Raw genomic sequence first — 14,096 nt, 5'->3', positions numbered from 1 at the left:
AGCCTGAGCCCGCAGCAGCCCCGAGCCCGCAGCAGCCCCGAGCCCGCAGCAGCCCCGAGCCCGCAGCAGCCCCGAGCCCGCAGCAGCCCCGAGCCCGCAGCAGCCCCGAGCCCGCAGCAGCCCCGAGCCCGAAGCAGCACCGAGCCCGAAGCAGCACCGAGCCCGAGCCCGCAGCAGCCCCGAGCCCGAAGCAGCACCGAGCCCGAGCCCGCAGCAGCCCCATCTGCCCAGGGATGGAAAACCTCACCGCGACCCCGCTCCCACTGTGCAAACGGCCCTGCTCCATCCCTGCCTGATCCCTGCTCCATCCCTGCCTGATCCCTGCTCCATCCCTGCCTGATCCCTGCTCCATCCCTGCCTGATCCCTGCCCGCTGTGCCAACGGCCCTGCTCCATCCCTGCCTGATCCCTGCTCCATCCCTGCCCGCTGTGCCAATGGCCCTTGTCCATCCCTGCCTGATCCCTGTTCCATCCCTGCCTGATCCCTGCTCCATCCCTGCCTGCTGTGCCAACGGCCCTGTTCCATCCCTGCCTGATCCCTGTTCCATCCCTGCCCACTGTGCCAACGGCCCTGTTCCATCCCTGCCCACTGTGCCAATGGCCCTAGTCCATCCCTGCTCCATCCCTGCCTGATCCCTGCTCCATCCCTGCCCGCTGTGCCAACAGCCCTGCTCCATCCCTACCACTGGACCCCCACTTGCACCCTGCCCAGCTCAGGACCCCCCCGCATGCCCCAGCACAGGGCACAGCCACCCTGTGTCCTGCCAGGGCTGGCTCCTGACACCCTTCAGGTGTCCCCACACTTCCTCACCCCAGAGGCCCCAGCTCAGGCTCCTGCTGAGCCCAAGTGGCCACACACCGGTGCCAGGCCCTGCCCCAGCTGAGCTCTGAGCCACGCAGCCCCTCAGCACCGTGACCACGCTACACTGGAAAGGATCTTCCTCCCTCCACCCTCAACTGCCTGTGGACCATGGCACGCCCAGGGCAACAAGCCCCAAGCCCCTGCCAGCATGGGCCCAGCTCTTCCCTCCCACTCCCACTAGGGGCAGATCCTCTCCTTTGTCCCTCATCGTCCCACCCCATCCCACAGCACCAGAACCAACTCTGGCCCAGCCAGGTCTGTGCAGCCTGGGCAGCACCAGCTCTCCTGCCACATCTCACAGCACCAGCTCTCCTGCCACATCTGGCTTCACAGCACCAGCTCCCCTGCCACATCTGGCTTCACAGCACCAGCTCTCCTGCCACATCTGGCTTCACAGCACCAGCTCTCCTGCCACATCTGGCTTCACAGCACCAGCTCCCCTGCCACATCTCACAGCACCAGCTCTCCTGCCACATCTGGCTTCACAGCACCAGCTCTCCTGCCACATCTGGCTCTGCAGTCCCTGGCCCCCAGCACTGGGCTCCCCAGTGCCTCAGTCATGGCTAATAAAGCACTAACGCACCAGCCTTACATGCTACAGCAGGGCTGAAAACTGCCATGAACCCAGCCCTCATCCCTGCATGCCCACAGGCCAAGCGGGGGCCCTTTCACAGCCAGGCACCCCCCCAGCACCCCAACTGGCAGGGACCTCCTGCAGCCTGAGCCCATGGGCATGCCACAACACCCTGGGGAGCTCGCCTGCCCTCCCAGTGCTGGCCTGGTGGCTCTGGCGCTGCCGGTGACTCGGGGCTCTTTATTCGCACTGGGGTGCAGCTCAGGAGTCGTATTTACAGTCTGTTAAAAAGGAGGAACATGGACCCGTAACCAGGGGATGGGGGGCAGGGGCTGCTGCCCTGGGAGCTGCCACCAGTGGGCTTCTGTCTACGTGGGAGAGCGGGATCAGCTCCTGCGCTGGGGCTACAGAAGGGACAAGGGGAGAGGCGCCCCGTGCCACAGCCTGGAAGCCTGGGAGCAGCTGGGCTGCGCTGATGCCCGGGCTCCCCCACACGGAGCCTCAGTGACCCCAGCTCTTCACAGTGGGTTGGCCGAGGAGGCTGCCAGCCGCTTCCCGATGTAGATCCTGGGTGGAAAGAGAGGCTCTCAGTGACCCCGCAGAGCTGCTCGGAGCAGCAGCCAAGGAAGAGCACCCCACATCCAGGAGTGGTTCCCCAGCCAGCTCCATGAGGGAGCTCCTGGGCCAGGCCAGCCGGGGGCTCCCAGGATACAGGCACAGGGCTCCCCCCTGCATGCATCCAAGCCCAGGCCAGGCCCATCAGAAACTCACCCGAGCCCCAGCGTCAGCACGTGGCTGAGCAGCAGTGAGGGGATGAAGAGCAGCAGCAGCTCCGAACTGAACAGCTTCTTCTTTCTGCCCACTGCTCCTCCCTGCAGGCTCCACAGCACCGGCTGCGGGGAGCACACAAAGGCAAACTCCCTGGGGAAAGCGCACAGTTAACAGGGAAGGGAGGAGGGCAGAGCACTGCAGGGCGGGACAGCAGGGCGGGACAGCAGGGCGGGACAGCAGGGCGGGACAGCAGGACGGGACAGGACGGGACAGCAGGGCGGGACAGCAGGACGGGACAGGGCGGGACAGCAGGGCGGGACAGCAGGACGGGACAGCAGGACAGGCAGGAGACATGGCCTTACTTTGGAGAGAGGTGCTGAGGGTGGCGGGTGCAGGCCCAGTTGAGGGATGCTGGCAGGCGCTGCTCCCTCCGCTCGGCTGCATCCAGCACGTCCCGCTAGGAAGAGGCACAGGACAGGTAAGAGCAAGGGCACAGTCAGCAGAGCACAGGGCACTGTGCAGCTCCCTCACCTGCCGGGGGTGCAGGCAGCCTGGCTGGGGCTGGCTGCAGGGAGGTCGCAGGTCGCTGTCCCCAGGCCGCTCGCCGGCTGGACCAGCTCCATCCTCATCCCAGACTGGGGAACCCATCAGGAGCAGGGCACTGCAAAGCAACTGCCGCTCACCAGGCCTGCGCCACCCAAGGCCCCTGGCTCACCCACTGCCAGCGCCCTGGGACTCACCCGTCGCCGCTCTCCGTGTCCAGCTGGGCCTCCAGCAGCATCCGCTCCACGTCGGCAGAGCAGGAGGAGAGCCGCGAGGGCTCTGGCTCAGGGCCCCCAGGGCCACAGCGCAGCTCCACCCAGGAGCCTGCAGGGGCCGTCAGCCCGGCACTGACCCCAGGGGCACCCGCACCCCGCTCTGACCCCCCCGGGCATCCAGCACCAAGCCCTGCCCCTGACCTGTGGGTCTGTGTGTGCCCAGGGCTGCCCTTGCCATGCCCTGCTGGGAGCGTGGGATCCCCACTGACCCCCGCCACCCTCCCCGGTGCTCATCACCCCCCAGGACTCCCATGGAACCAGCCCCCACCCCACACCCAGCCTGCCGTGAGCCCCAGGCTCCCCATCGACCCGGACCCGGTGCACGTCAGCCCTCCCGGGACCCCCGTTAACCTGAACCCCCCCGTGTGTGCGCCGGCCCACCCAGGAGCCCCGGGCTCCCACTGACCCAGATCCCCCAGGTCCGGCCGGGACCCCCAGAACCCGCATTGCCCCTTCCCTCCGGTGCCTGCCCGGGACCCTGCCTGACCCAGTACCCCCGGCATCCCCCGGCTCCCGCCCCCCCGCCCGCACCGACCGTCATCACCGGTGCACGCCATGGCCCCGCCACGCTCGGCCGCCGCGGCTCTGCCCGTCACGTGACGCCCCCGAGCCCCCATGTAAATAAAGCCACCGGCACCGGCAGCTCGCGTCTTAAAAGGGCACCGGCTCCGTGCGCTGGGGCCCGCGGGGTCGGCACCGCCGGCGGAGGTCGGGTCCCCACAGGGCTCGGCGGCAGCACCGCCCCTCGGCCGCTGACTGCAGCTCGCCGGGGCCGCCGCGTTGCCCCTTTAAGCGGCGCCTACGTGCGGCGCGCGAGCGGGCGGCGGCCGCGGCGCGTGCGGGCCCGCACGGAGCCGGGCTGGCCCCGCCCTCTGTCCGGTAACCCCGCCCCCCTGCCCGGTGGCCCCGCCCCCCGCGCCCGCAGAGCCGAGCCGCGCCAGACGCTGCCGCCGTTTATTGCCGCCGCCGCCAGGGGGCGCGCCGAGCCGCGCAGGGCCGGTCAGGGCCCGCCGAGCCGCGCCGCGCCGCTCCGCTCCGCGAACCGCCTGCGGGAGACACCGGCGTCAGCGGCACCGCCCGGGGAGCCCTCAGGGCAGCACCGGGCCGCTGGGCTGACACCCCCCAACCGGGGCCAAGGCCGGGCCGGGCCCTCCCCATACCCGGGGCTCCCCAAACCCGCCTGTGCCTGTCTGAAGCTCGCCCAGAGCCCAACCGTGGCCATCCCGGCCCGCGGCTCCAACCAGGGCACTACCGGGGACAAGCAGACCGTCACTGGACAGAGGCATGCAGAATGCTCCGGCTGGAGCAGGACAGGGAGAGTGGAAGGAGCGGTGACACTGCGGGACACCCGCTCCTGCGCCCAACCCCGGGCTGACACACACCGAGCTGACACACACCAGCTGCTGCGGAGCCCACCGGGAACAACTGCCTCACACTGGGAATGCTGGAACTCAGGAGCCCTGAGCCGAGCCTGCACCACTGACAGGGGACCGCTGTCATCAGAACTCCAGACACACACCTCCCTGCTCTGAGGCTGGGACAGCACACAGCGCCCTTTGGGGTACAGACATGGAAGAGCCCAAGTGCCTCCCAAACCCCTTCCTCTCTCAGGAGCAGAGATCACTACTCCATAGCCAGCAGACAGAGGAGCCTCAGGAAAGGATCACGCAGAGCAGCAGGAAGTCAGGTTGGGTATCCACAGGAAAGGATTCCCACCTCTTCTGTTTGCTGCTGAAGAGATCGTGACCAGTGGATCCAGCCCTCAACATCCCCATGCTCCCATAAGGCCTGGGGTACAACTCTCAGTTCAGTCAACCGCTGCCTGTGGCACAGGACTATTCTGAGATGGAAATCCTCTGAACTGCTATCAGAAGAACAAAGCTGTGTGAACCAGGTCCTTGGTGACCGAGAGCTGCCCAGAGCCACCTGGGACCAGCCCCAGAAATGGGCACTGAAGATTTGCCTCACTTCAGCTGCTAGACATGGGGATTCCCTTCTCTCAGTAGCAGAGAGAAGCTGATCCCAGAGGTCTATGGGATCCCTGAGCCTCTGCAACCTTCTCCTGACTCTCCTGGAGCACCACAAGGGTTCTCCCCTTCCCACAGACCCTACCGAGCTCTGTGCACTCCTCAGTTGTAGACTGCTCACTTCTGCTTCTGCAGGGACAGGTGCTGCTCCACAGGGGACCCAGGCAATCCTGCATCTCCTCTACACCAGACCCAGCACCAGAACTGGACACTGGTTCCAGGATCTGCCTCATTAAAACCCCACACAGGGCTCAGCCTCGCTCCCTGGTCCCTGCACTTCTCCACTGACACTGAGGAACCTGACCTGCACCCTCCCTGCTGCCAAACAGCCAACTCCTGTCTGAAATGAGTGCCCACAGCATCGATCCTCACTGCAGGCCCACAATGGCTTCTATCAATCAAATCCCTTGCACCAAAGAACAACCAAGGGGTTTTGCTACGCCTCCTCCTCAGCAGCTTCTGGCAAACAGCTTCAGTCACACCCGGTCCCCAAACACAGAAGCCCAGGAACAATCCAGGAGCACTCCCCAGCAATGACAAGGGGATGCAGCCAAAGCTCTGCCCAGCCCCTGCTCCTAGGCCAGAGCATGGGAGAACACAAGGCCAACCCCTGCCTGGAGGTACCCGGGTGCTGCTGGGGGCGTGGGGGGGCTCTCACCTCCTGGCGTAGTCGTAGAGCGCTCGCTTTCGCTCCTGCAGGGACAGGTGCCGCTCCACAGGGGACCTGGCAAACTGCTTTGCAGCTGCCTGGAACACAAAGCACAGGAGCCATCAGGACACATCCAGACCCCAGAGCTCCCCAGGGGCTCTGCAGTGCCAGGTCAGCAGCACTTCAGAACGCTCCATCCCCTGACCCCATGGCTAGTGCAGGACACAGACCAGCGTGCTCTGGCTATGAGCCATCACACCAGAAGAGACAACGCAAGCACCAGAAGTACCTTGGGAGAAGGCTCAGCTGCGGAGCCCTGGACGCCAGAAGCAGCTGGAGCCTGGGAGGTAGCTGGGGCAGGCAGGTCAGTACCAGCCTCCTTACTGTCAGGGCAGAAGGATATTCTCCCCTCCAGCAAGTTGGCAATGGTGGTGTCCACACAGTTGGTTTGGGCTGTAGGAACAAGGAAGCTCTGTTAGAGGGAGCTGTCATGCTGGGACACTCTCACCCTTGATGCCCTTGTGCTCTACAGCACCGCAGGGACAAGGTTTCTGCTCTCAGGTGTGTGGAAGGTGATGCTGTGTCCCTGCTGATAGCAGGCCCGGCTTACCCAGGTCTATCCTGATGACCTCCAGAGGCACGTGAGGCAGCACCTCCTTGACCTGCCGCGCCATCGCCGCGATGCGCCCATCCTCAGAGGGTGCAGCCAGGCCGGAGGGCACCCGGCGCCGCGCTGCCAGCGCCTGGCTCGAGGCTGCAACAACAGCGTGGCCCCTGAGCTGCTACAGCTCCACGGGCTCCAGTATGGGCTGCCCTGGCAAACAAGCTGGACGTCCTGCACACAACCACCGCGTCTGTGCAGGAGCGGCAGTGCTCGCCCTGGCACCCAACTCCAGCCTCAGCCCAGAGCACACCCATAGCCCCTACTCCCAAACACGCCTCCTCCTCTCCCTCCATGCACGAGGAACCAAGAGCAGCCTGAGGCCTCTTCCATGGCAGAGCCCAAGTGGCAGTTCCCTGGTAAGGACAGGACCCAGGACACCCACCTGGGGCAAAGGGGAGCAGTGATGTGTGTCTCAGCCTCTTCATGTGCTCGGTTCTGTCTGCTGCAGTGAGCCGTGTGGATACCACACCCAGCTCCATGGCCAGGAGCTGCACACATACAGAGAAGAGGCACATGTACATGACACACAACACGTATGACCCCGGCATTCCCAGCTTGCAGGGGAGTGCAGCCTGTGTGCAGGCCTGAATGGAGCCATGGCGAGGGCAAGAGGATGGGAACTGATTTCTCCAGAGCCTGCATGGAGTGCATAAAGGACCAGGAGCTGGCAATATCATCCTGCCAAAATAGGCTGACAGGGAGATACAAGATCCTTGGTACAGGAGCTAGGAGGCACCCAGCACACAAGGGAAAGGTGGAGAACCAACTGCTTCGTTTGACTTGCGGGACTATGGAAAGGGAGAGAAAGGTCTGAACTCGATGGGCAGAAAGGAAGGGGGCAGCAAAGAGACCATGAGAAAACCGAGTCATTGGAAGGGGCAATGAACTGGGGCCATCACCCGAAGGCACCCAGCCAGGAATGCCCCCTGCAGCTCTGCGCCCACCCTCTCCTGTGGGCCCTGCTGATCCTACCTCCTGCACCCGCAGCGCAAAGTCCTCGCTCGGCTCCTCCACGCGCCGGGGGACGGACGGCAGCCACCTGATGGGGACAACAGCACCGGGCTGGCTGCAAGGGGGGGGGGAGCAGCCCCCCAGCACCGGCCCTGCAGCCCCACCACAGCTCGCCCCAGGGTGAGTGTGAAACCTCAACATAACCCGAGTGTGAAACCTCAACATAACCCGAGTGTGAAACCTCAACATAACCCGAGTGTGAAACCCCAACATAACCCGAGTGTGAAACCCCAACATAACCCGAGTGTGAAACCTCAACATAACCCGAGTGTGAAACCTCAACATAACCCGAGTGTGAAACCCCAACATAACCCGAGTGTGAAACCCCAACATAACCCGAGTGTGAAACCTCAACATAACCCGAGTGTGAAACCCCAACATAACCCGAGTGTGAAACCTCAACATAACCCGAGTGTGAAACCCCAACATAACCCGAGTGTGAAACCCCAACATAACCCGAGTGTGAAACCTCAACATAACCCGAGTGTGAAACCCCAACATAACCCGAGTGTGAAACCTCAACATAACCCGAGTGTGAAACCTCAACATAACCCGAGTGTGAAACCCCAACATAACCCGAGTGTGAAACCTCAACATAACCCGAGTGTGAAACCCCAACATAACCCGAGTGTGAAACCTCAACATAACCCGAGTGTGAAACCCCAACATAACCCGAGTGTGAAACCTCCCCACCGGGTGAGTGTGAAACCTCCCCATAAGCTGCAGAGTTAAGGGAAAGGCACGGTTTGGAAAACAAAGCTGCTCATTGAATCTCTATTAGCACCCAAGGGGAACATGCCAAGCATGTCCTAATGAAGTTCCCAGAGAGGCCCCAGGTGAGGAGCCACTGCCACCTACATGCAAGTAGAAAACAGATCAGCAGGACTCTTGAATGTGCCTCCCATCCCCTTCTGCTGCCTATGAGCCCTTATCACACCAAAGCTCTCAGCTTGTCTGGGCTCACCAGGGCCCCAGAGGGGTGTTCGAACCCCCTCTGCAACCCAGAAGGAACTGCAGGGAATCACCCATGGGAGCTGAGGAGCCCTGGGGTGAGTTACAGCAGAGCAGCCAGCTTCACAAATACACCCAGCAAATCTGACATAAAAGCCCTGGGAGACACCTCTCCTTCCCCAACTCAATGCAGGAATCAGGCCCACTCTGCTTCAGAAGCTGGGCCAGCAACTGGACCTGGCATGGACCAAGTATCACTGAGCAAAGCCATGCTCAGCCACAGTGAGAGGCACATCAGCAGTACCCGGAAATCTCCCTATCACAAGCTCTGTCCCCCCCATGCCCTGCCCCAAATGAAAGAGAGAGGGATAGTACCTTACTTGGTATACTGTGAAGGGGACAAAGAAGGTCCAGAGCAGCTCCGCAATCCAGGAGGAGTCAGCCACACTCTGGGGAGGAGAGCACAGTGAGACTGCATCCATAAAACAGGAGCTGGGCAGGGCTCCATCGGGATGCTGGTGGGTCTTTGCTCCCAAGGAACAAGGGATGTGACAAGAGGCAATGGCCTCAAGCTGCACCAGGGGAGATTCAGATGGAGATGAGGAACAGTTCCTTCTCGAAAGGCTCATCCAGCACTGGAACAGGCTGCCCAACGCAGTGGTGGAGTCACCAGTGCTGGAGGGATTCAAATGACGTGTACACAAGGCCCCTGAGGACATGGATCAGCGGTGGCCATGGCAGTCCTGGGGTAACAGCTGGACTAAGCTGAAAGGTATTTTCCAGCCAAACAGTTCCATGAGTCCAAGACAGGCCCCAGGCCTGGTTCATTCCCCGGCCTGGCGAGAGGTGCTCTAAGGAGGAAAGCCCAGAAACCACAACCACTGCAGGTGACTTCATAAAGAACTCTCATCTCCCAGATGGAGATCTCAGAAACCTACAGCCAAATCCTCGCAGTGGTAACAGCCAGACTGGAGCTCCACTGCCTTCTTGCCATGGCTGAACCCTGGGTGGCAGCTCAGCACCAGCAGCTGGGTGGGATGGGAAGAGGATGGAAGAAGGGATGTGAACCCCAGGGGTGGAGATCAGAACAGCCTCATAACTAAAGTATAAGGGAAAAGTGCCACTACTAATAAGGGAAATAACCAGGGGAGAGAACACAAAGCTAAGAAGGGAAGGGGAAAGGAAAAATAAACACAAGTGATGCCCAACCCAATTGCTCAGCACCAGCCAACCGATCCCAGCAACAACTAAACCCCCCATGTGCTACCAGCAGTGCTCCAGCCTGAACTCCAAGCCCAGCACTGCACCAGGTACCAGGAGGAAGGAAGCTCTCACAGCTGAACCCAGGCCATGTGTGCCACAGAACAACGCCCCCTCCAAGGCTCCAGGTGACCAAAGCTGGGAAACCTCTTCCTGAGCTCCCAGCTCGGTGCTTCCCTCAGCTCCATGTGTCACACAAGTACCTCAGAAGCCTTCTGCAAGGCACTGACTGCGCCATTCAAAGTGCTGCATCCCCAGTTCAGTCTTCACAAGTTTCTGATGGGTTGTAATTGCATAAGGGATCCACCAGCATGAGTTAGGGCAGAAAGTCCTGCTCAGCCTCCGGAGGCAGCAATCCCAGCCAAGCTATAACCAGTATCTTCAAACACATCTGCAGCCATGTGCATGCTGGTCCCCCCAACATTCATGAAGGAAGGGATGCAGAGACAACCTGTCACATCCACAGAATTCCTTGGAGGAGCCAAAGCCACCGGAAAGGTAAGATGTTCCCCATCAGCAGTCCAGAACAGAACTCTCCCACTTCTCTTGATCAGTCACTCGAAATGTAGGGTCCTCACTAACCCTAACCCTAACCCACCCACAGCACTCCCTCTGCTGAGCTGATCGTGCTGGGTGCCTCTAAGCTGCTATTTGGATCCTGCCTCATGCTTGTGGCCTCCTTGAACTCCCTCAACTACTGCCCCACTTTCCTGGCTGCATGGCTGCCAGGGCTCTGCAGAGCGGGTTCCCAGCTCTCACCATCACACCCAGCACCGCTGTGCACCACAGAGCACTCACACCACAGGTCCCTGCCGTGCACCCACTGCTGCTGGGGGCTCCCTGGGTCAGTGATGCAACTTCCTCACCATCCACCAACCTGAACGCCAGCAGCAGAGGTCTCAGCACTGTCCCCTGCAGCCACTGAAGGCACTAAATGACACTGGCAAAGAAGTAACCCCCGTCAGAGCCTCCCTTGAAAAAACCTTGCAATACCTCTCAATCCATCCACCGTGCCTTATCCACCGTGCCTTATCCACCGTGCCTTATCCACCGTGCCTTATCCACCGTGCCTTATCCACTGCCCATCTACTGCCTTAAACAGATGGACAATGGAGGACCAACTAAAAGGTCAGACAAATGTAAAATCTATCTTTTAACCAGGTAGATTCATAAAACACACAAAGAAATCAGAAATGCACCAAGATCTCCCTCTGTAAGCCAGCTAAGAGCAGTTTACTGCAGCCTGCTCAGCAGCACCAGCATTAGCAGCATGAACTTTGCCACTTCTCTGAAGCCGATGTTGCACCATGCTCACGCCTGCACTTGGGAGTTGAAGAACGTACCCAGAGAGCCTGGCCAACCTTTGGCATCAGCCACTCTCCAAGGGGACTGGGGCTACTCTGTCAAGAGAATTTAACAGCAGGGAGCTCACAGAGATGTGACACAGGGATGCTGTGGTCACAGAACCTAGGTAGCACACTGCTGGGCAGCTGAGCCACTAAAGCATCTCACAGACGTGCCAGTGTGACTACAGGAGTAGTGACTTGGTGCAGGTTTCCTGGGAAGAGCACCAGGAACAGTGTTAGCACTGAGGAGCCAGTCCCTGGGTAAGAGGACAAGGCCAGGCTGCCTCTCCCACAGGCTTCAAAGCAGGATTAACGGCACCATCCCAGAGCTCAGGCTTGCACAGCCCCCCTGCCCTGTGCCCCACTCACCACAGTGACCAAAGGCCTCAGCACTTGCAGGGCGACCGGCTGCACCACGTCCGACACTGAGAACGGCCAGGAGCTGGAAGGGAGGAATTGCACAGGGAATGACCCCAAAGCCAAACCCAAGCCCTCTGTGCCACAGCAGCGGCTGCTCCGGTACCTGAAGTGGAGCAGCCCGGCCCGCCCGTTGGTGGCTGCCTCCTCCGGGAACAGCAGCAGCGGGGGGTTCCCTCTGTGGGATGAGTATGCCTTCAAGGAATCCACCAGCTCTGCTCGGCTCCCGCTCACTCCCAGCTCCATGAACCCTCGTGACCAGCAGATGAAACCAGGGGCACTGTTCAGAGCAGGCTGCAAGGGGAAACAAGAGTCAAGAGGAACCCTGTCCTGTCCTGTTCAGAGCAGGCTGCAAGGGGAAACAAGAGTCAGAGGAGCCCTGTTCCTGTCCTGTTCAGAGCAGGCTGCAAGGGGAAACAAGAGTCAGAGGAGCCCTGTCCTGTCCTGTCCTGTTCAGAGCAGGCTGCAAGGGGAAACAAGAGTCAGAGGAGCCCTGTCCTGTCCTGTTCAGAGCAGGCTGCAAGGGGAAACAAGAGTCAGAGGAGCCCTGTCCTGTCCTGTTCAGAGCAGGCTGCAAGGGGAAACAAGAGTCAGAGGAACCCTGTCCTGTCCTGTTCAGAGCAGGCTGCAAGGGGAAACAAGAGTCAGAGGAACCCTGTCCTGTCCTGTTCAGAGCAGGCTGCAAGGGGAAACAAGAGTCAGAGGAACCCTGTCCTGTCCTGTCCTGTTCAGAGCAGGCTGCAAGGGGAAACAAGAGTCAGAGGAACCCTGTTCCTGTCCTGTCCTCCCACCAGACAACGGGAAACAAAGCTCCTGCTTATCAGTAGAGACTCCTCTTGGGGCAAGGGAGCAGCCTGCTGGCTAAAGGCACTACAGCAGAGAGCACGTTACTGCCCGGCCCCAAGTCCTCAGGTGTTTGATTCCTGACCTACAGTTCAGGCTGTAAGCTGTCTGCCAGAGAAACAAACTCTCCCTGCCCTGGGCAACAATCCTGTTTCCCAGAGCTCTCTCTGGAGGCTCCTGACACACTTGGCAAAGCACACACTACTCCAAGGTTGTTTTTCTCCAGGTAAGGAGCAAATCCGCTGCTCTTCAGGGTACAGGACCAACCAACTCGCTCCCAGGCACGTTCAGAGCCAGCTGACTCAGGAGTGCCACACTTAGGGTATTTCACAAGAGCAAAGGGAGTTACACAACCAGCAGCCCAGCAGAACCCCAGCACCACCACGCAGCTCCGCTCACATCCAGTGAGGGGGACACGCAGCACTGGGGGAAAAGCCCCACATCCAGCCCTGCTCCTGACAGCACCTACCTGAAAGAGACAGAGCTGCTGGGACCTGCCAGTCTCTTTCAATAAGATCAATACCCATTCTAACACTTCCTGCTCCTCCACACCCTGCTCCAGTTTCTATGCAATGCCCAAGCGTGTAAACACTGAACCACAAAGAACCCCAGGCTTGGGAACTCATAAATGAGCACTGAAGGAGAGCAGGGCAACACCTGCGTTCTGACAGGGCTCTCGGTGCCCTTCTCCTGGAGCAGGAACCCCCCGGACCGCAGGGGGGCTCCCGCCAGCCCCTCACCGTGTTGCAGGAGGTGAGCAGGTTGATGACGTTGTGGTCGAACTGCGTGACGTGGTTGGCGATGTAGACCCTGACGCCGGCGTCGCGCAGCCGGGGGTCGCTCTGCTGCACGCACAGCCCCAGCACCGAGCACATCACCCGCACGATGAACCTGGGGGGAGGCAGCTTCCTCACTCCCATCCTGGGGCCTGAGCCATCGCTGGCGCACACCCAGCAGACAGAGGAGACTGGGAATCCGTGTGACTGGACAAAGGACACTGGTACAAAGGGGGCATGCGGGAACAGGTATCTGGAACGGGAGCTGCTGGGGTAAGAGCGGGGGCTGCAGGCTGCCTGCAGAGCTGCTGCTGCGGCATGGAACAGGGGCAGGAACCACCACAGGATCCCCAAGTGCTCTGGATCAATCCCTGGGCTCTCAAGAGGGAACTGCCTGCTCTGCTCTTGGCAGAGAAGGCGCCTCCATGGGTCTGAGAGCAGGAAGTCCCACAAGCTCCTTGTGAGGCTCTGTACGAGCCAAGCCCCGCGGCTCCGGACCCCTCCTCCCGGGCGAGGGCAGCCCCCGCCCCTCCAGCAGCGCCCGAGGCCCGGCCGGCTCCCGCCGAGCCGCACGCACCGCCGCAGGACGCTGTCGGGCAGGGCGCAGCTGACCAGGAAGACGTGGACGCCGATGAAGAGGCGCAGGACGAGCAGGCAGAGCCCCACGGGCGCGTAGAGCAGCAGGGCCAGGAGCAGGAACCCATCGCTCGGAAACCTGCGGGGCCAAAGAGCAGCGGAGCGGCCTGAGCGCGGCGGGACCGGACCGGGCCGCGCCACCCGCCCCTCCCGGGACATCCCGATCGTCCCCACGGAGCTCCCTCAGGACACCCCTTCCGCAGCGGGCCCCGGCCCCCCCAGGGACACGCCACCTTCCCACGCGGGCCTCTCCCAGCCGAGCCCCCGCGAGGCAGCGAGGGGCCGCCGCGGCTCTCACCGGTGCGAGTCGAAGAGCCGCTCGGGGCCCGGCGCCGAGGGAGGCTCCATCCCCGCCGCACCCGGTACCTCACGGACGCTCCACACCCGCCGCCATCTTCCCCCACGGCCGCCCGCCTGCCCGCGCGGGGCAGCTTGGGAGTGGCGGCGCCTTCCCGGCGTGCACCGCGCCGCACCCCGGTGCCTCTCTCTGTC

At 61.7% G+C, this 14,096-nt stretch overlaps 2 protein-coding genes across 5 annotated transcripts; both read right to left on the bottom strand.

Moving 5' to 3' along the window:
* Positions 1-1,700: 1,700 nt before the first annotated feature.
* LOC133225289 (BCL2/adenovirus E1B 19 kDa protein-interacting protein 3-like) lies at positions 1,701-3,771 on the bottom strand. The gene is made up of 6 exons (XM_061377496.1): positions 3,560-3,771; positions 2,947-3,073; positions 2,738-2,867; positions 2,569-2,663; positions 2,207-2,356; positions 1,701-2,002 (listed from the first exon to the last, which is right to left on the bottom strand). The coding sequence occupies exons 1-6, from the start codon at positions 3,639-3,641 to the stop codon at positions 1,954-1,956; spliced, it is 633 nt and encodes a 210-aa protein (XP_061233480.1). The 5' UTR covers positions 3,642-3,771; the 3' UTR covers positions 1,701-1,953.
* A 193-nt stretch (positions 3,772-3,964) lies between these two features.
* Positions 3,965-14,061, bottom strand: AUP1 (AUP1 lipid droplet regulating VLDL assembly factor). 4 transcript variants are annotated; one of them, XM_061377491.1, is made up of 12 exons: positions 13,903-14,061; positions 13,546-13,683; positions 12,933-13,083; positions 11,456-11,643; positions 11,302-11,374; positions 8,702-8,775; positions 7,337-7,403; positions 6,747-6,852; positions 6,311-6,454; positions 5,990-6,153; positions 5,710-5,798; positions 3,965-4,070 (listed from the first exon to the last, which is right to left on the bottom strand). In XM_061377491.1, the coding sequence occupies exons 1-12, from the start codon at positions 13,950-13,952 to the stop codon at positions 4,025-4,027; spliced, it is 1,290 nt and encodes a 429-aa protein (XP_061233475.1). In that variant the 5' UTR covers positions 13,953-14,061; the 3' UTR covers positions 3,965-4,024. The 4 variants fall into 4 exon arrangements, with proteins under 4 accessions (XP_061233475.1, XP_061233478.1, XP_061233476.1 ...); XM_061377494.1 differs by lacking the exon at positions 6,311-6,454; XM_061377492.1 differs by lacking the exon at positions 11,302-11,374 and having other exon boundaries at positions 8,707-8,775.
* Positions 14,062-14,096: the final 35 nt, after the last annotated feature.

The sequence above is a fragment of the Neopsephotus bourkii genome, unplaced genomic scaffold (assembly GCF_033783945.1).
Source record: "Neopsephotus bourkii isolate Nb327-2 ecotype Australia unplaced genomic scaffold, CSIRO-AGI_Nbou_v1 NB_1755, whole genome shotgun sequence".
In the NCBI taxonomy this organism is placed as follows: domain Eukaryota; kingdom Metazoa; phylum Chordata; class Aves; order Psittaciformes; family Psittacidae; genus Neopsephotus; species Neopsephotus bourkii.
Note: the sequence above shows the minus strand (reverse complement) of the source record. Positions and strands in the feature narration are given on the sequence as shown.

What these genes read in the sequence shown, in the direction of transcription:
- LOC133225289 (XM_061377496.1), bottom strand. Translation starts at nt 3,641, where the DNA reads ATGGGGGCTCGGGGGCGTCACGTGACGGGCAGAGCCGCGGCGGCCGAG. An exon ending in GGCGTGCACCGGTGATGACG is followed by an intron (nt 3,074 to 3,559) that starts GTCGGTGCGGGC and finishes CGGCCCCTGCAG; the next exon opens with GCTCCTGGGTGGAGCTGCGC. An exon ending in GCTGCCTGCACCCCCGGCAG is followed by an intron (nt 2,664 to 2,737) that starts GTGAGGGAGCTG and finishes GCCTCTTCCTAG; the next exon opens with CGGGACGTGCTGGATGCAGC.
- AUP1 (XM_061377491.1), bottom strand. Translation starts at nt 13,952, where the DNA reads ATGGAGCCTCCCTCGGCGCCGGGCCCCGAGCGGCTCTTCGACTCGCAC. An exon ending in GCCGGGCTGCTCCACTTCAG is followed by an intron (nt 11,375 to 11,455) that starts GTACCGGAGCAG and finishes CCTCCCTTCCAG; the next exon opens with CTCCTGGCCGTTCTCAGTGT. An exon ending in GGTCATCAGGATAGACCTGG is followed by an intron (nt 6,154 to 6,310) that starts GTAAGCCGGGCC and finishes TTGTTCCTACAG; the next exon opens with CCCAAACCAACTGTGTGGAC.